Source organism: Astyanax mexicanus, chromosome 1, assembly GCF_023375975.1.
Source record: "Astyanax mexicanus isolate ESR-SI-001 chromosome 1, AstMex3_surface, whole genome shotgun sequence".
NCBI classification, from domain to species: domain Eukaryota; kingdom Metazoa; phylum Chordata; class Actinopteri; order Characiformes; family Acestrorhamphidae; genus Astyanax; species Astyanax mexicanus.
Genome location: NC_064408.1, coordinates 118,389,492 through 118,411,576, shown reverse-complemented (window position 1 = coordinate 118,411,576; position 22,085 = coordinate 118,389,492). Strand labels below are relative to the sequence as shown.

At 36.6% G+C, this 22,085-nt stretch overlaps 1 protein-coding gene across 1 annotated transcript in view; it reads right to left on the bottom strand.

Moving 5' to 3' along the window:
- LOC103029681 (inactive phospholipase C-like protein 2) overlaps positions 1 to 20,388 on the bottom strand; it is a 156,194-nt gene extending 135,806 nt beyond the window's left edge. The window contains exons 1-2 of the mRNA XM_049467554.1: positions 20,264 to 20,388; positions 16,566 to 17,120 (exon numbers count right to left, since the gene is read on the bottom strand). Of these exons, the coding sequence (XP_049323511.1) occupies positions 16,566 to 16,775 (210 nt within the window). The 5' untranslated portion in view covers positions 16,776 to 17,120; positions 20,264 to 20,388. The remainder of the gene's footprint in view (positions 1 to 16,565; positions 17,121 to 20,263) is intronic.
- Positions 20,389 to 22,085: the final 1,697 nt, after the last annotated feature.

Sequence of the window (22,085 nt, the reverse complement as noted above, 5' to 3'; positions counted from 1 at the left end):
TTATGACCAAATAGTGAGGATGCACAACGATATCAGAATTATATCAGTATCAGACGATAATTGCTTTTTTTCACAGTCATAAAAAATTTGGGCAGCCGTGGTTTTATGTTTTTTGGATACAATCCGGGTTAGCACCCGAACATACCTTTCAGACAGCTTCCTCTTACAGCGTCCACAGTTAATCCTGTTGGATGCGGTTGGTCCTTCTTGGTGGTATGCTGACATTACCCTGGATAACGTGGCTCTTGATACATCACAAAGACTTGCTGTCTTGGTCACATATGCGCCAGCAAGACGTGCACCAACAATTTGTCCTCTTTTGAACTCTGGTATGTCACCATAATGTTGTGTGCATTGCAATATTTAGAGCAGAACTGTGCTCTTACTCTGCTAATTGAACCTTCACACTCTGCTGTTACTGGTGCAATAATGTGCAATTAATGAAGATTGAACACCAGGCTGCTCCAATTTAGCCATGAAACCTCACACACTCCGGTGATCAAGTATAACTCTGCTTTAGTCTGGTGGAGGAGTGGTCGGGGAAGAACGATAGGATTTCGGCTCTTTCTCATGAATATTCATACATGCAAACATATCGCCCAAGTCTTCTCCGGGTGGATTTTTACTTTCTGGACCTGGACTACCCACCTCTGCTTACACAAGATAGCTACCTAGCGTTAGCTAATTAACTAGTGTAAAAGGAAATGTTTTCAACATACATCTACCATCTATCTCAATTGTACTTCTCTGGTGGTGTTCCATATACAAATTCTAACCATTTGTTCCATAGCTTTGAATTACTGGGCAAAGCATATAAAACACTGATGAGTTATTTGTACAAGTATTGGCCCAGAATTCCCACATTGGTGCATCCCTATTAAACAATAAGATACACAATAAGATACATAAAAATTTGAAACAATAAGAGATTCAACTTTACTAATTTTCTACAGTCTAAATGCAATGCAATTCCTTCACCAGGAAAAATACATACAACTGGTTTCTCCTCAAATATAATTCTCTGCTTCCAACCTTTCTAAATGTATTTATGCCTTTTTATTAAACAAACTTCAAAGAGTCGTCATTAATCAGCCGGCACGTGGAAAAAACAGGAAATTTGTAAGAGAGAAACCTGTTCGTTACGTTTATCTCTAATTACAGACTGCAGTCACTTAAAAATTATTAATAGTGGCGCCAAACACTGAGCACTGAGAATACTGCTAAAATCACACCACGCGCTTCACCTAGCAAAACACTTCACACACTTTGTACACAGCGCACACACACACACACACACACTGAGGGTACATACTGTGTATGGAGGTATATGAACCAATAAATCCCCCAAAAAAATCACAATCTAAAATCGAAAATTAGAATTAAATCATCAACATTATTTATGACAACCCAAAATGAGTGTCTCAGAAAATGTCAATATTATATATAAGACCAACTGGTACTTGTGTATCAAGTCCTGCTGGAAAATGAAATCTCCATGGCATCTCTATAAAAGTCGTCAGCAGAGGGAAGCATGAAGTGCTGTAAGATTTTGTGGGAAAACTAAACTGCACTGACTTTAGACTTAATAATAAAACACAGTGGATCAACACCAGCAGATGACATGTCTCTCCAAACCATCACTGATCATCAGTCAATTTTACATTTTACAATTTTACAATCAAGGGACCAGAGTCTGGAGGAACAGTAGAGAGGCTAGCAGTTCGTCCTAGATAGTTTGTTTTTTTTACTAGCCTCTGAAAGGCGAAAGAGCTAGCGCTGTGATTGGCGGCTAATGCTAATGCTGCTGCACCTAGCCTTAGTGCTGGAGAAACTTCACTGAAAACTCACCATTATAACTCTGTACTTCAGTGGAGTGCCTTTACTGCTCCTTAATACCAGACTGGTAAAATTCATACATAAGGCGCACTTGATAATAACGAGAACTGTTGATTTTTGGGAAAATGAATTGATTTTAAGAGCACCTTATAGTCCGAAAAATAAGGTACTATTGATCCAAATGCGTCAAACAGTTCATTTTTATCAATTTTTAATAGTTAAATGATATACAAAAAACTGTAACCTGACTGCCAGTTTCCAGTTTTTTGGTTTCTCCCTATTCATAGAGATCGGAGGCTGGCCTTGATTTAATGATTGGAGATTATTAATAAAACCAGCCTTGCCTATAATGACTTTTGTCGAACTTTCATATACATACAGTTTTGGAAAAAGATAACAGACCACTTAAAAATGATGAGTTTCTTTGATTTTCCCAAATTGAAAACCTCTGGAATATAATCAAGAGGAAGATGGATGATCACAAGCCATCAAACCAGACTGAACTGCTTGGTTTATTTTTGCACCAGGAGTGTAAAGCATAAAGTTATCCAAAAGCAGTGTGTAAGACTGGTGGAGGAGAACATGATGCCAAGATGCACGAAAACATTGATTAAAAACCAGGGTTATTCCACCAAATATTGATTTCTAAACTCTTAAAACTGTACATATTGCATATTTTACTGTTTTCTTTACAGATTTTTGAGCTGTTTCTGTTGTTTATCATCAACTGAATTATGCATGTAGAACAAAACTAATATAATACCTAGTATTATGAGAAATTTTTATGTTGTAACTACATGCCCTTCAGTTTTCCAGTACAGTGCCCTAATACAGACCAAATACTTGACACTGTGATAAACCTATTAAATTATCCAGCTTTATCTTTGTAGTTTGTTTCTCTTGGTCTGGACCAAAGGAACATTCTAGAATTTTAGTTCTACTTCACTTAGTTTCTGACGTTTTTGTCATCAAATATCCAAAAGACGTCAACAAAAGCTGTCTGGACAGGTTTTATGACCTGCATTTGGCAGCAATAACTGCAAAAACATCCAGCAACTTTCTATTCCCATGATGTTCTCTTGTCTTTATCCAGAGGTTTGTGGACACTAGGCCTGTCACAATAACATTTTTTTGCAAACGATATTTTGTCCCAGAAATAATTGCGATAAACGATATTGTTGCCTTTTTTAGGCCACTAATTTGGCACCCATAAAATAATAACATAATATTGTAACAAATTAATTAACCCTTTTTTAAGGACAATAAACTTTCCAATCCTGTTTACGCGCATAATTTCGGAAATTGAAAAGTTACAGCTTGAACAAAAGTAAGTTATAGGGGGTTCTTCAGTGTGTATTATATATACATACACAATGCAAAGGGCAAGGAAAACCGTGTGTCTGCCCCACTCCATGACGTGCAGCCCCGGTCTGTCCCAGCTGGCACGCGTTGAACCGGCATAAAGACCCTGTCTCAGCACTGTCTTCACTCTAGAGATACGCTGATGGTGAATGGAAGGCTGAGGCAACATGAACCTAAGACACTAAAGTTAAGCAACTAGGACTGGGCCTAGTTGCAGGTGCCATTCCCACAGTCACAATATAAGTGCATTTTGTAAGAGCACAAAGGGTGATATCACGATAATTAAAATGATTGAGGTCATGTCCGTTTATTGAACGATAAGTCGATAATGTAGTTTTTGTGACACCCTTTCTAATGAATGTTTCTAATGATATTTTTTGGTATTTAAGGTTCCACTGACTGTATTAATTATCTATTGGAAACTCGAGCTACACCCACAACATGTCACAGGCTTTTTGGCAGATGTTACAGTTGACTCATGGCAAAGTTGACCACACAGGCATCTCAGGACAGAGCTCATGCAATTGCTTGGTCTTTGCCACAGCGCAGTCACGATGAGGAAGTAAAGCAATATTTCCTGCCTCACCTCGTGCTGAAGAAAGCCGAGAGAGGTTTCTCAATAATGTACAGCATTAAAAAAAAACAGGGAACAAATACATCTCATAGCTCAAATTAAGGAACCCGAGAGTCGTTCTGACTGACTGGCTTCAGTAATGCCAGGGCCTCCGTACCTGTAGTAGAGTTTTGATGAGCAAAACCAAAAAAGGAAAAATGAAACAACAGGAAATTAATGTGTCATGTGAAACGTGCCTACAAAATCGTTTTAAACGTTTTAGTAACTGACAAACAGAGCCAAGGTCATGGCATTTCAACTACAGCACTCCCCATAGAGTAACACTATGTATTGGTAGATCATGAGGCGACCATCCAATGGCCAATTTTTTGGATCAATTGCAGAAATGAGGGTCCAAGTTCTTCAGCTTCTGCTCTCTGAACATTTGGTTTATACTGTACTTTGTTCAAATCCCCAGCAATGTGATTCTGAACATAATAAAGATTATTATAAATGCTGATTCCTCTATGTTAGTGCTGGGTGGTATGACCAAAAAATGCACATCACAATATTTTTATTATTTATTTATAGTTTTTTTGTATGCCTAGGCTTTAATACTAGTTTGTGACTCATCATATGTTCTCCTAACAGTAGAGTTTCAAACACTAAGCTTTACAAAATATATACACAATATATGAAGAAATCAGACTTCATTATCAGCAAAACAGTTGAAGAATATAAACAATCGACCTTAAAAAGAGAAACACCAACAACTTTAACACGGCTTCCTTTACAAAACTACATCTTTTAAAGTTTCATAAACACTATAAAGAGACCTAAAATACTCTAAATGTGAGTATTCAAAAAGATATTTTTCAAAAGCTATATTAAACAAGTCAGACACAAGTTTATTATCAAACTACCATTTATTATTACTGAAGCCATTTGAAGCTAGAAAGTATTTAAGCATCTGTTTATCAGTTTATCACATCACAGTTCCCCTGGTTCTCCAGTTAATAAATACATTTAGTTAAGTGTGCATTAATATTATCCTTAAAGCTACAGTATTCATACATTTAAAAGGGCTATAGTTACTTATATAGCAAGGAGCAGCAGCAGCAGCAGAAGCTCCAGAAGTTCTGTTCTCATGTTTCTCCAGTGTAAGGCTCCACCAGAGCTGAGCTGCCGTTAATGTGTTTTTTTTTTGTGGTGCTGTTCTACACAGCGCTCCACAGCGCCTCTAGTGGTTTGGCGCCTCTAGTGGTTGGCGGTTCTATATTTTCCTCTGGTATACTGTATGAAGCGGTATACCGCCCAGCACTACTCTACCATTCTATGTGATATGTTTTTACAATTTGGAGAAAAACTTAGCATTAAAAAATGTAGAGGATGGCTTGATAGATAGCTTGCTACATTAGCTTCCATGCTAACTAGCTAGGATGATTTGAACAGAGGGTTAGAAAGCAATGAGCAGCATTCCCAACTGCCATCATACACACTAGAAGTGGGAATTACAGGGCATCACACGATAACAATTATATCACAACACATGTTAATAATATTATGACACTGTAATTTTGCTATACTCAATACTGTATATCCAAATACAATTGTCTACAAAACTTCTAAATAAGCAAACACCAGGTTTTATGGATTATTTGGTGTCAGTTTTACAGAATTTAACAACCAATAGTTTTCACCACACATAGTTTTACCATAATCATTTGACTATAGCACCACCCCATGATGTAATAAAGCAGTAACTCTCATTGGCTATGGGGCTAGTAGCTGGGTTAACTTCTAGTCACAACAACTTTCCTACTACCAAAATTAACACAGTTGACAACATGTCCAACAAAAAATATTGAATCTGCCAGAGGTTGTGAGGCATCAGTGATCACATGACCAGCTCTCAGAGCTGTGAACTTTCAGAAGTTCACATGTAGCAACAAACACAGTACCGAAGATTTACGATATGTTGATTTCTGATTAAAACAGTACAATTACCAAATTTTCCAAATATTACAACATTGTCTTTTTCCACAGTTTGATAAGCTGCAACAGACTTAACTCAACAAGCGTGGACCATTAAAAAACTGCTAAAAATCTACAAGTCTAATGAGTTTTATTCACTCTTCCACACACAGAACCCCACTAAATCCAATTACACATGACTAATCATGCTCTCGTTGTAAAAAAGCTAGCAGGTGGTCGGCTGTGGTTCATAAAGATGAACTTGAAGAAAGGATTTTAGCATTATTTAATTGCTGAGGTGTTAATAAAGTCCTTCAAAGTGAGTCTGGAACATTTCACTTTATAGAAATAATAAGCCACCTCAGATTTCTTAACAGTGGAGGTGAATGAAACCTTAATACACAAATATAGCCATTTTATTAACTATCGAAAGCCACAAGTGAACCTTAAACATGTATTCTGAGGTTTATATGTAATGTTAATGATGGCCAAATAGTGGAAAAATAGAGAAAATTAATTTTCTTTAGGAACTACTAGTGCATCTAAAAATTTATTATTGATGATTTTGACTTACAGCCAATGAAAACCCATAAAAATCAATGTCTCAGAAAATTTGAATATTATATAAAACCAATTGGTACTTTTGGCAGTGTGGGCAGTGTGCAAAGTCCTGCTGGAAAATGAAATCTGCATCTACATAAAAGTTGTCAGTAGCAGAGGGAAGCATGAAGTGCTGTAAGATTTTGCGGGAAAACAAAACTGCACTGATATGCAAATTATCTGAATAAAAAAACACTTATCAGACTCGTGTAGAAAACGCAAATGTAGAGTGGGGTCAGTTTTAGGTCCTCAATGTGCTTTAAAAAATAAAGTCTATTGTTGATACAAAAAGATAAGAAACAGTTTTGAACACAGCTTGACTGTCTGATGCAGTGCATTCTCAGCCATGTGGTGTATTAACCTTCTGTGATGTGGCTTTTAGAGGCATTGAACTCTTCAGACCACTGGATCCATTTAGTCCAGCTGTAAATGATGCTGACTCTTTTGAACTGCACATTTCAAACCAAACCACTCTAACTAAGTTTGTTTTACCTACATTTTATATGATTCAACGTAATTAAGTGGAACTTCCAGATTAAAACACTGAAGAAATCGATTTTTGCAATGCAACTTATTACATTAAAAACAAAATAGCATCACTTCCACATTAAAATACATCTTAACGTTTGCAGTTTTTAATTGTTTATTTATAATGTATCACATTTTAGGAGGAATGGACCAATAAAAATAGAAAAGAAACAATATTTCTGCATTCTACATAGTGATAAAACTCCTGCATCCGGACTACAGTTATAAAAACAGGAGGACCAGTGAGTTTTTAGGCTTTCTTAGTCACATGACTTCGCGTTCAGTAGCTCCTCCATTTCCACTCACTGCTGTGTTTACCTGGATCTCCATGGAAACGTGCACCCAAAGTGTAATTACGGTGCGTGGCAGCGGACAAATAGCTATTTTATTAAACTTGGGAGACGAAACTCAGAGATATGCATCCAGACAGGAATAAAATTACTGGAGGACCACGGAGTTCAGTGAAAAACAGTAGATAATTCAGCCTGTAATTTTCTCAGAGGATGTGTGAGAAAAACATGTACATGATCGTTCTGGATGGGAATAAAATCACAGAGGACCCCTCCATAATAAAAGAGAAAATTACCCCAAACCCCCCTGAGAAACTAATCTCGTCCTTATAAAGCTCAACAAATATAAAAAAAAAAAAAAATCATGCTAAAAATACTATTTTTTATTTATTTGGGATCTTTCACAACAATGATGCTTTTGTAAAGAATTGACAAATAAAAATGCTCTAAATTTGGAATAAACTTTGCATTAAATCTCCACTTTTACATTAACACTCTATGGCAGGGGTCTCAAAGTACCGGCCCGCGGGCCACATCCGGCCCGCGACGCGGTTTCATACGGCCCCTCACGGGTTAACAAAATAAGCATACATGTGGCCCGCAATTCAATTTAATTATTTATGCTTTATTGTGTTCGTTTTCATATTTTATCTTAACTTGTATTTTGGTGTGTGTGTGTGTGGTTTTTGTTTTTTGCTTACGCTGCGTTGCCTGCTTTAATAGTCTTCAGTAGCCTTCAACAGTCTAACCTTGCTGCTGTGGTGTGTCCACTAAACTCCGTAGTTATAAACATCCTGAGGTTAGCAGCGCTAACTGACCTGTTTTTAATGTAATCCGAGCAGTGACTCCGTGACGCTGCTCTAAACTGCTGCTGTTAGCCGCTTGGGCTGAAAGATGAACTGTAGAGAGCTGTATTATCCGGTTAGTGGGGTTATTTTATTTCATACACAGAACAACTTAAAAAATTTTAAAAACGCTCCTAAATTTCCTTCGGGATAAATAAAGTACCTACCTACCTACCGGCCGACCTACCGACCGACCTACCGACCGACCGACCTACCTACCTACCGACCGACCGACCGACCGACCTACCTACCTACCGACCTACCGACCGACCGACCGACCCATCCATCCATCCATCCATCCATCCATCCATCCATCCATCCATCCATCCATCCATCCATCCATCTATCTATCCATCTGACTGGCTCAGCTGAGCCCTGTAGCCCGTGGCTGGGCTGTAGCTCTTGACTAAGTAAAGACTGCGGGCTTGTGCTGTTGCTGCTGCAGCTCCGACTAGTGGTTGTATGAGGAACTGCTAAATCTGAGGAAATGCTAAATCTGTCACGTTCTTAACAGCTCACAATTTTATATTTTATATTTATTAAGCCTTATTTCAGTATCAAACGTTTTGATCAAAGTTAATATAACTTGTATTTTATGTCATTTCTATTCACTTGACTAGTTTGGTTCTTGATTGATGGAGTTTTTCGATTTCATAACATGACAAATTAAAAGGGTTTATGTTAATTGAGCAACAAGCAAACATTTTTTCCATGCAACTGTAATATTTGATTGAATAAATAATATATTGAGAGTTATTTAACATTAAGGAGTAATTACATTCATTTTATATTACATCTGGTTACATTTTCTTATATTTATAAGTTACATCTGGCCCTCAGAGGACAGCCAATATGCCAATGTGGCCCTCGGCCAAAATGAGTTTGACACCCCTGCTCTATGGCATGGTGTTGCTTTTGGGCAACAAAGCACTTTTTTGATTTTTCATTATGATTCATTATCCTTTCGAAGTGTTTCTTATTTTTGTGGCTTTTTTTCTTTCTTTAGTGTCTTATTTTTTTTTTTTTTTTGCCTTAGGGCAACATTATGCATTTACATAATATTATGCAGTTTATTTTTTGAAGCTCTCAAAAAGTAGGATAAAATATCTTTTTTTTTCAGTTACGTTTTGTTATTTATCTGGCATCTTGCATGACTGATACTTTTGGAGAAAGAATGGACCAATAGAAATGCTTCAAAATAACTTTAAATTTTTACATTTTTAAAATAACACTCTATAGCAGGGTGTTGCTTTTGGGCAAGAAAGCACGTTTTGATTATTAAACTGTCCTTTCGACATGTTTATTATTATTATTGTGGCTTTTTTTTGCCTCAGGGCAACATTATGCAGTTACATAACAAGGCGGTTATTGAAAATGCTGTTTCTTATTTCATTTTTATTATTTTTTTACGTTTTAAAAAGTAGGCTAAATTTTTTTTTTTCAACAAATAATCAACATCATGCTAAAGATATGATTTTTTTTTCAAATTTCGCATCTTGCATAGCAGTGATGCTTCTGTTTTTGCCCATTCCAAGTGTAAATGCAATAGAAACAAGATATGAGCATGATAAACGTACTTCACAACAGATTAATTACTCAGAAATGCTATGATTAAGTAAGATACAGAAACAAGATAATTAAGTCATGGCCATGCCATATTAACACATAGAAACAATACCTTAGAAAGGCTTAAGAACGAGATAATCAATTATTACAGTGACTTTAGTAAGTCATAGGAATGAGATAATTAAGCCATGGCCATGACATTAACACAAGGGAACAAGAACAAGATAAGTAATCTGTGACATGATTTAGTAAGAATGAGATAATTAAGTTATTTCTATAACTTGGGAAAACATTTAAACAAGACAGTTAATGAATTACCACAACTTAGTAACTCGTAAAAATTAGATAGTTAAGGAATGCCATATTAACACAAGGGAACAAGAACAAGATAAGTAATCTGTGCCATGATTTAGTGAGAATGAGATAGTTAAGATATTCCAACAACTTGGCAAAACATTACTACCACAACTTAGTAACCCATAAAAATGTTAGTATAGCATGAAAACAAGATAGGTCACATGAATGAGATAATTAAGTCACTCATTGCTACAGCATGATAAACGTACTTCACAACAGATTAATTACTCAGGAAGCTCCAGAGCGAATCAGAAAGCGTAATGAAACTACATCATTTACAGCACCTCACCTAGAGCTCTGCCCTACTTTCCATTATACCACCACACCATTCAAACCTCAGAGAAGACAGGAAATGAACATGTCACGAATCAACAGTGTTCAACAGCACCAGCGCTCACCACAATCCGGAGCCGTTTTTTCTTGAATCGCTGCGTTTCTTGTAATCTGAAATCCTGCCGCCTTGTTTAAACCTGCAGAGCCTATCGGTGAGACGTTCTGCCAATAATCCCAGCCGGCCTGTTTCCCAGCCGACTTTCTGCAGAGCTGCTGAGAGGACATGCCAAACATCCATCCGTATGAGCTCATCCGATTACAGACGTACTTTTCTCTTTATTACTGAATGTAGCAGAGACTAGATGGAGAAAAGCTACAGCAACCAAAAAGCGCTCATCTTTTTAAACATCTCCGCTTTTATCAAAGGTTTCGTTTCATCATTTTTTCATTTAAAAAAATTGTTGTGAATGCCATGTGAGCTGGTCTTTGTGGGGGAAAAAAAAAAAAGTGCTCCGGTGATCCAGTATAATGCTGCTTTAGTCCGGTGGAAGAGTGGAGGGAGGGGAGAAACGATAGTATTTCGATACATGAAAACATATCACCTCTGATTGGCTAACAGCACTGCGACACCAAGAGGCAACAATTAGAAAAGTAAAAAAAAAAAAAAAAAAAAAAAAACATTTTTACACTAATAACAGTCTTTGCAATGTTATATATTACTTTACAACATGAGTAATAATGCCCTTCTAAGTGCAGTTCAGCCACTGACCTAGTTTTAGAGTCTCTGTATAACGCAAAATCCACCGGAGATCCTATTTAAACCTATAGTTACTTACACACAGAGGTGGGTAGTCCAGGTCCAGAAAGTAGAAATCCACCCCGGGGTTTTGTTGGCTGGTGTTTTTCCTCCATAGACTAATTCTAACCATTTGTTCCTTAGCTCTGAATTACTGGGTAAAGCAGATATAAAACACTGATGTGTTATTTGCACAAATAACACAGGAATTAACTGCCATGCTGTTCCTAGCGCTGTAATTTAGCTGCTATCTGATGAGACGTGTCGCTTCTCGGCTTACAGGTTGATGTAGACACGGTGCTTTTCCTGATCGACTCTCATTTTTCTGAATATTTTCTTCAAACTCTTTCAGGTTAAGAAAGAGTTTAATGTGCAGCATCATCATATACAACTCAGAGAGACCTACTGTATTTCACAAAGAACAAAAAAAAAAGTGGATTTTAACAGAAGGAGACCTTTAACACCAATCTGTGCTTTGCAGAGCGATTTTTATTTTTAACAGTTCCTATCATCTTGATGAATACGGCTGCTAAAAATACAACCCTGCAGAATCAGCCAGGTGTTTTGCAAAGTAGCCAGTTTGATATATTACTTTTATAGTCCATAAAAAGAGCAGCTCTGCAGAGTTATCTGCTCTAGACGTGCATTTAATACTCATAAATATGTGCAGCTAATAGGATTAAGATGAAGTGCACTTCTTCCCACTCTGTTTGTATCAATAACGGTGGAAAGATTACACCAAAAAATACACTTAAATACAGGCCTGTTGAAGAAATCTCACACTCTAAAAGCACACGTAGCTACAGGTGCCTCAAGTTGTCATGATTCAGAAAGGTGTGGGAATGAGATAATTAAGTTCTGGCCATAATCTAGTAATTCAGAAAGGTGTGGGAATGAGATAATTAAGTTCTGGCCATAATCTAGTGCAGTGGATAACACCACTCCCTGCCAGAGAGCTACCACATCATGTGGAAGTCTAGGGTTCAATTCCTGGTCTGGGTGAAATGGCCTGGGCGCTGAAATACAGTACTAATTGTACTGTACTGTAGTAAGGTGTGGGGAACAAGATAATTAGCTTGTGGCCAAGACTTAATAAGCCGTAGGAACAGGATAACTAATTCACAATCACAACTTAGGAAGGCACTGGAATTAGAGTTAGGTGTTAGAAAGAGATAATTCGGTTGTGGCCAAGTCTCAATCATTAAGTCATGGTCACATCATATTTACACATGGGAACCTGATCCTAATAAGACCTAGGACATGGGCACAATAATTAAGTAAGGTATAAGAACAAGATAATTCATGCATTGTCAATCATGCATATGATTAAGTAAGATACAGAAACAAGATAATTAAGTCATGGCCATGTCATATTAACAAATAGAGCATAAGCTTTAGGAAGGCTTAAGAACGAGATAATCAATTATTACCGTGACTTAGTAAGTCATAGGAATGAGATAATTAAGCAATTAAGCCATGGCCATGCCATATTAACACAAAGGGAACAAGAACAAGATAAGTAATCTGTGCCATGATTAATAAGTAATTCCTACAACTTAGCAAAACATTTAAACAAGACAATTAATGAATTACCACAACTTAGTAAGTCCTAAGAATGAGATAATTAAGTCATTCATTGCTACAGCTTAGTAAGACCTATGAACAAGATAATAAATTCATTACCACGACTTAGTAAGTCAAAGGAATGAGATAATTAAGTTATGGCCATCCTATATTAACACATTGGAATAAGAAGTTAGTAAAGCATAAGAACAAGATAAGTTATCTGTGCCATGATTTAGTAAGTCATAAAAATTAGATAATTAAAGTCATGCCCATCCCATATTAACACAAGGGAGCAAGAACATGATAAGTAATCGGTGCAATGATTTAGTAAGTCATAAGAATGAGATAATTAAGTCATTAATTGCTACAGCTTAGTAAGACCTATGAACAAGATCATTAATTCATTACCACAACTTGGTAAGTCATAAGAATGAGATAATTAAGTCCTGGCCATGCCATATTAACACAAGAGAACAAGAACAAGAAAAATAATCGGTGCAATGATTTAGTAAGTCATAGGAATGAGATAATTTAGTAATTAATTGCTACAGCTTAGTAAGACATATGAACAAGATCTTTAATTAATTCATTACCACAACTTGGTAAGTCATAGGAATGAGATAATTAAGTCATGGGCATGCCATATTAACACAAGGGAACAAGATAAGTAAACGGTGCCATGATTTAATAAGTCATAAGAATAAGATAATTAAGTAATTGATTGCTACAGCTTAGTAAGACATATGAACAAGATAATGAATCCATTACCACGACTTTATAGGTAATTCATAGGAATAATATAATTAGGTCAATAATCACAGTAACACTAAGTGAGGCTTAGTACACTTATGAGATAAATAATTCATGGCCACAAATTAATAACAGTTCCTATCACCTGGAGGAACACAGCTGCCAAAAATACATTGCTGCAGAATCATCCGGATGGATGTTTTGTGAGGTGTCAGTTTAATATTTTGGTATATATATATTTTTTAATAATAAATAAGAAATCCCTTCTTTTTGCACAGTGTGTATCCAAACAACAGAAACATGGGCTTATTAAAGACATCACAGACTCTAAAAGCACATCACACATTTTTCATTTAGAGGTGCCACAAGTTACCTAGCCAATGACATCATTATGGCCTGACTTAGTAAGGTGAAGGAAGGAGATAATTAAGCCATGGCCACAAATAAGTAACAGTTCCTTCCAATTTGATGAATACAGCTACTGGAAAAAGACCACTGGAATTAAGCAGATATTGTGCAAGGTAGCCAGTTGGAAATATTAATATTTAAATTGTATTTTCAATACAAAAATGCACAAAAAATAGGTGCAACTAATGGGATAAACATAATTGTTTATCAATAATAGTGGACAGATAACACCTACAAAATATACAGGCCTGCTGAAGAATGTTTATTCATTTAGCTAGAGGTGCCACAGGTTGCCAAGTCAGTGCCACAGTGATCTCATAATAATGCCAGTGTGGTGGTTATAATAGGGCTGCCATAGCTAAGACTCAGCTGGGAATGGCAGGAAGTGAATGTGTAGCAGTAGCTAACCTAGCATACTGACAGCTATAATGAGATAATTAAGTCAGGACCACGCCATATTAACACATGGGAAAAATGACTTATTAAAGCATTAAAACAAGAAAATTAAGCCATACCAATACCATATTATCAACTGGAAACAAGAACTTAATAAGACATTGAGATCATTCATGGCTACAATTTAGTATAAAATAAGAACAAGATAATTAAGTCACGGCCAAGACTTAGCTAGACATAGAAACAAGATAATAAAGTCATGGCCACGACTTAGCCAGATGTAGGAATGAGATAATTTAATAAATGGTACAACTCAGTAATGCGTACAAATAAAATAATAAAGCCATTGCCCTGATTTAGTAATGTGTAGACTTAGCCAGACATAGGTGTGATACGGAGTAAAAAACAAGATAATTAAGTAATTGCCATTTGCCATAACTTAGTAAGTCATAAGAATGAGCTAATTAAACCATGGTACAACACAGAAATGAGATAATTAAGTCATTGCCTTCAACTAAGTCAGACATGCGCAGTAAGGCATAAAATTAGACAATTTACCTACAGTACAACTAAGTATGTCATACCAATGAGATATATGCGTAGTAGGGCATAACAGATAATTAAACATGGTACAACTTAGTAAAGCGTAGAAACAAAATAATTAAATCATTGCCAGCAAACTTACCAGATGTAGGAATAAAATAATTACGTCAATGTAAGGTGTAAAAACAAGATAATTAAGTCATGGCCGTACCTTTCTAAGTCATTAGAACGAGATAATTAAACCATGAAATAAAGCTCAGGAACGAGATAATTAAGTCACTGCCATGATTAAGTAGGACGTATGACGAGATAATTAATTCACTGCCATGATTTAGTAGGACGTAAGAACGAGATAATTAAGTCACTGCCATGATTTAGTAGGACGTAAGAACGAGATAATTAAGTCACTGCCATGATTTAGTAGGACGTAAGAACGAGATAATTAAGTCACTGCCATGATTTAGTAGGACGTAAGAACGAGATAATTAAGTCACTGCCATGATTTAGTAGGACGTAAGAACGAGATAATTAAGTCACTGCCATGATTTAGTAGGACGTAAGAACGAGATAATTAAGTCACTGCCATGATTTAGTAGGACGTAAGAACGAGATAATTAAGTCACTGCCATGATTTAGTAGGACGTAAGAATGAGATAATTAAGTCACAGCTATAACTTAGTAGGTCACAAGAAGGAGATCATTAAACAATGGTCCAACGTAGTGAAAAGCACATGGTATAATTTAGTGAAGCAAAGGAATGAGATAATTAAGTCACTGTCATGATTTAGTAGGACGTAGGAACGAGTTAATTAAGTCATAAGCTATAAGCTATAACTTAGTAGGTCATGAGAACGAGATCATTAAATAATGGTCCAACGTAGTAAAAAGCACATGGTACAATTTAGTAAAGTGAAGGAATGAGATAATTAAGTCACTGTCATGATTTAGTAGGAAGCGTAGGAACGAGTTAATTAAGTCACGGCTATTGCTTAGTAGGTCACAAGAAGGAGATCATTAAACAATGGTACAACGTAGTAAAAAGCACATGGTGCAATTTAGTAAAGCGAAGGAATGAGATAATTAAGTCACTGTCATGATTTAGTAAGATGTAGGAACAAGTTAATTAAGTCACAGCTATAACTTAGTAGTTTATAAGAAGGAGATAATTAAACAATGGTCCAACTTAGTAAAAAGCACATGGTGCAATTTAGTGAAGCGAAGGAATGAGATAATTAAGTCACTGTCATGATTTAGTAGGACGTAGGAACAAGTTAATTAAGTCACAGCTATAACTTAGTAGGTCATGAGAACGAGATACTTAAACAATGGTACAACGTAGTAAAAAGCACATGGTGCAATTTAGTGAAGCGAAGGAATGAGATAATTAAGCCACTACAATGATTTAGTAGGACGTAGGAACGAGTTAATTAAGTCACGGCTATAATTTAGTAGGTAATAAGAACGAGTTAAATAAGTCACGGCTATAACTTAGTAGGTCATAAGAACGAGATACTTAAACAATGGTACAACGTAGTAAAAAGCACATGGTACAATTTAGTAAAGCGTAGGAACGAGATAATTAAGTCACTGCCATCAACTTACTCAGACGTATGGATATGTAGGCATAAAATGAGATAATTAAACTAAATTAAATGTACAACTTAGTGAAGCATAGGAACAAGATTCCTGCAGAGTCAGTCAGGTGTTTATCATCAGGTGTGCATAGTGATATATTACTTTAATAATCCACAAAAGAGCTGTTTTGCTGTGATAAGACACACAGAAATATATGCTACTAATGTGAGGACAGATCTGCTGGGCCTGCTAAAGATTATTTTACTCATTTGTTACTCATGTATCTTCTGAGAAAAGGTGTTGAGCAGCAGCAGTGCTGCTTAGAGCTCCTCCTGCTTCAGACTCACCTTAATAATGCTGGTTCTGCGAGGTATTCCGGATTTGATGTCCGTGGCCGCCGCCTCCGCCTCCGTGTCCGCGGACAGACCCCCGCAGTCCCCGTTCGACACCGCCGACACCTCTCGCCGAGCCTTGCCGTCCTCCTCGCCGCCCAGCTCGGCCGCTCTCTCCGCGGCGCTCGGCGAGAGCAGCCCGCAGTTCTCGGTAAACTCCGCCATGAGTCGCGCAGACGGATCTTCAGCGGTAGCGGTCGCGGCGGTAAACGGAGCTTCACAGCCCGGGAACGGGTCTCTGGGTTCAGGGCGAGCTGCGAGCCTGGAGCTGAGCCGTCACCTCCCGTCCATATTTCCTCAGCGCTGCCAGCATCTGTAGTCTGGACTCCATACAGGCTACTACTACAGTGTTCAGCAGCAGGAGCAGCAGCAGCATCCAGGACAGTCCTCCACCTCCTCCTCCTCCTCTTACTGCTGCTGCTTTTGCTTCTATTGCACCTCCTCCTCCTGCTGCACCTCCTCCTCCCTCTGCTGCTGCTGCCATAACACTGCCATCTGCTGAATTAACTACTGCAACATTAAAAAAAAAAAAAAAACACCAAGATGTTATTATTATTATTACTGTTAGTCTCCTCTAACTCTATCACATTTATCACAATAACATGTTCCAGATAGATTAGATAAATAAAAGATAAAGAACTAAAGAAAAAAGGTGTGGGAATGTGTATGTGTATATAAATAATGCTCAAAAACACACAATTATAAAAATAGTTGTGTAAAAGTCCCGGCAATTAAATAATCACGTAATCTCCTACACCTCACTGTATTACGGCCACAAAATAATGAACGTATCTTCCTACGCCTCAGTCAGTCATAGCTAACTAAGCCTTAACATAATTATCTTGTTCTTATGTGTTACTGAGTTATGGCCATGATTTAATTTTCTCCTTTTTTCTCCATACACCTATCTTGTTCTTAAGCCAACTAAAATACAGAAATAGAATATTAAAATGCTAAAAAAAAAAAAAAAAAAGGGAGCCGCTGTTTGGGAGGAGCACTTGGTGATGTATGGGTTTAGGGATGGTGCAAAAAAAAAAGAAGAAAAGCTAATTGGGCTGAGCAAGGTGAGCAAGCTGAAAGCAGTGAAACGCAGACTGTGAATGATGTTGATGTGGCTGCGTGACAAAAGTACACGGAAATGTCATCCTCGCCTTAGTCGCCTATAGCACAGTTGAACCTGAGAGAGTGCAGCAGAGGCAGAAATTAGCACAATAAAAGCATTTTTTAAAAGGTTAGGAAAGGTTTTAAAAAAAAATTACGCACTACTGGTATGTTTTATTACTTTAAGGCAGGGTTTTTTCCAAGCCATTACGTAGCGTAAAATCCTGTTTTGGAAAATGAAGGGTAATGGGATGGAGTGCTACAGACTAGTAGCTCTTCAGCCCAGAGGGTTGTTGAACCCAATTGCAGAACGGTTGATCTTAAAGCAGGTAAACTCCAAAAAAAGGAAATAAATAAATAAATAAATAAATAAATAAATAAATAAACACACCGCTCCTCACACGGGATCGAACCGGTGTTGTCAGGGTCGCAGTCCAACACACTACCACTGTCCCCCACCAAACGAGTTGGGACACAGCCGGGAAAAAAAACGCCCTAATAAGGAGATAGGGAGCCCAAGAACGAGTGTGACAGAGAAACAAGGGCGGAATGTAATCAAAAGCTCTTCAGAGAAGCATTTTTATTTTTCATTATTGTTTATTATAGTTCAAACAACCTCACAGGCCAGATGTTTCATGCTTGCAGGCCGCCTATTGTTGACCCATGTCCTACAACATTGACTTCTGAATTATCTCGCTCCTACACTTCAGTCAGTCATAGCCACAATACAATTATCTTGTTCTTCTTACTAAGATATGGCCATAACTTAATTGTCTCGTACTTATGCCTTACTTACTGCTCTTGTTTCTACATCTTACTAAATGATGTCCAAAACATAATCTTGTTCTTAAGTCGACTAAAGTACAGAAACAAAATAGTAAAAGCCTCCTCCTTCTCCCTGCTAATTTAGTGTAACATTAAAAACACCAAGGTATTACTGTTAGTCTCTTATTTAGCTGATGATCCAGTTAGATAAAAAACAAATACAGAAAAGGTATGAAGCAGCAAGACAGACAGTCTTAGTAAAGCAAGTCTTAGCCGTGCTGCATTAACATAGGAATGAAATAATTAAGCTCTGACCATGAATAGAATCCATAAATTAAATTATAAAGTCCCCTTTTGCTCCTTTCTGGCTGCCACAACACTGCCAAAACACTGCCACCTGCTGCATTAGCGCAACATAAAAAACACTGAGCTACTGTTAGTGTCAACAAGGACAAACTTCTGCTCCTGCTGATACTACTTCATGTGCTATTAAATGTGGAGAAATATAGGCGGAAAGAGGGGGCATACTATATTTTAACGCTTATTATCTCATTCCTATGACTTACTTACTTAGTCATGGCAACACCTAAATTATTGCATTGCAAGTCTTGCTCATAACTAAATCATCTCATATATTATATGATATATCTGGTTAGGGTGTGTGGGACTTTTTGTGGGCATTTTTTTATGCTGGTACTTAACTTTTACTGTTTTATTATATCTTAGGGTAGTTTTACTGTTTTATAATATCTCAAAGTAGTGTTACTGTTTTATAATATCTCAGGGTGGATTTGATTCTTTTTAATGTGCTGAGTTATTGAGAAAAGAGGAAAACTTGTGTGTGTGTGTGTGTGTGTGTGTGAGAGAGAGAGAGAGAAAATGAGAGAGAGAGTGGGAGAGAGAGAGAGAGAAAGAGAGAGAGCATAATCAAAGATGAACAAAGATGTTTTTGGGCTACTTTTAAAATTACCGCGGCTACCAAAAAAGTGCAAAAATAGAAAATTGAATGTAAAAACTCAATAAACATTTTTTTTATATACTGCAGTGTACAAGAAATAAGTATTTATCCATTTTTCTAATTTAGGTTTTTACATCATTTTTTTTATTTTAAAGCTGGCCTTCACAATCGGAATTTCAGGAAAAATATATATATATTTTCTTTATTTTCTGATTTTTTAATTGTTGTTGGATTATACCATTAGATTTGTGTTGTGACACAAAAAGGGATAGATCTGAAATTCAAGAGAAGATTCCACTTTTCTTTTTTTACTCAATAATTAAAAAATTGAATGAAAACCTATTTTTTCAAAATTCTTCAAAATTAAACTGCAAAACGTTACACTGATCATTTAGAGCTACTTTAAGCTTCTGAAATGCGGGTTTTAGACATACTTAGGGATGGCCATTTTTGTTGGACCTGGCAACCCTGACCGGAGGCGGGAGATGAACACGACCAGAGGGTTAACCCTGTGTTTACCAGGCTAGCTTTCCAATGCTACTTCAAATAACCGCGTAAACCTGTGATAATCGCGGATATAAAGGTAAATATAGAGGCACTGCGATGTTTAACACGTTACTTTTTGAGATAAGTGATTAATAAAGCTTATCTTAGCTCGATATTTAACTTTAGGCCTGGTTTACCTGTTTACCTGTTCAGACCAATACAGAATATAAACAAAGTAGCGCAGCACGCGCACAGCTGCCCGCACAGGTTGCCTAGATACCAATCTCTCGTGTGTTTATTATAAATAATAATAATTAATATAAATGTTTAAGGTCCTCCTCACCTGTATTATTTATTATTCAGCTCTGCGTCTCTTTAATCCGCTTTCACTTTCCTTCAGCTCTGTTTTCATACCTGTAGCCTTTTCTCTTCCCTGTCATGTTTGAAATTTGAGTCCTGCCCTCTTTGACTTCGCAGTTTTGATTGGCCGCTTCGATCCAGCCGGACCAATCACAATCACGAATACTGTTTGAATGACAGCTATTGTACTAAATCGCATAAATTCGCCTATATTTTTTTATTAAGAAGTGTTTTCACGACTTATGTGCCGACTTTTGATCATTATATGCTCATTAAAAAATGTATGGTTTAAAAATCTTTTTATTTTAATCGATATTTCCCTTCATTTGTAAGCTTTATTTAATGCAAAATAATAATAAAAGAATAAAAGAATAAGAGTGCAACCTATGTATGAATACTTCATTGCCAGCACTATTTTTTTAATAATAAAATATATCAGCTCTGCTTAAAATATCTAAATAATTATAAAAACGCAAATGTAAATATGAATAACTATGCATACATGCTGTACATATACAGGGCTTGATTGATTGATATAATTAAGAGACCACTTCAGTTCTCTGATTTTGCTATTCATAGGTTTATGTTTGAGTAAAATTAAAATAGTTGTTTTATTCTATAAACTACACAGACAACATTTCTCCCAAATTCAAAATAAAAAATATTGTAATTTGTAATTTAGAGCATTGATTTGCAGAAAATAAGAAATGTCTGAAATAACAAAAAAGATGCAGAGCTTTCAGACCTCAAATAATTCGGAATTCAATATTTGGTGGAATAACCCTGGTTTTTAGTCACAGTTTTCATGCATCTTGGCATGTTCTCCTCCACCAGTCTTACACACTGCTTTTGGATAACTCAAGCAGTTCAGTTTGATTTTATGGCTTGTGATCATCCAATCTTTCTCTTGATTATATTACAGAGGTTTTCAATTTGGTAAAATCAAAGAAAGTCATAATTTTTAAGTATTTTTAAGTTTTTTTTTTTTTTCCCAGAGTATACAGTGGCATGAAAAAGTATTTGTCCCCCTATAGATTTATTTTCTTTTTGCTTTTTTGTCATACAGATAATCAAACAAACTTTAATATCAGACAAATATAACCTCAGTAAATATAAACTTTTTAGATGGTTTGGAAAAAAACAAATCCTGTGTGGAAAAGTGTTTGCCCCCAAATCTAATAACGTTCACATCTCTGTGGAGGAATTTTGATCCACTTTTCTTTACAATTTTTTTTTTAATTTAGAAGGGTTTCCAGCATAAACGTCCCGTTTAAGATCATCCACAGCATCTCAATCGTACTTTAACTAGACCACTCCTCCAAAACCTTCATTTTGTTTTTTTAACCCATTCAGAGGTGAACTTGTTTGTGTGCTTTGGGTCATTGTCCTGCTGCAGAACCCAAGTACTCCTGAGCTTGAGGTCAGTAAGGAACAGATGGAGGATATTCTCCTTCAGGATTGTCTGATAAACAGCAGAATTCCTGCTTCCATCAATTACAGCAAGTTATCCAGCAGCACCAGACCATCACACTAATCACACTACCACCACCATGTTTTACATTCAGTATGATGTTCTTGTTCTTTTCAGGGCACAATTTTTAACTTTGTCACATCAGTCCAAAAAATATTAACCAAAAGTTCTGGAGATCATCAAGATTTTAGTTGGTAAATGTGAGACGGGTGGTTGTGTTGTGTTTGATGTTAGTTGGTAAATGTGAGACGGGTGGTTGTGTTGTTTTTGGTCAGCAGTGTTTTTTATATTGGAATTCTCTCATGGAATTCTCACCATTTTCACCCAGTCTCTT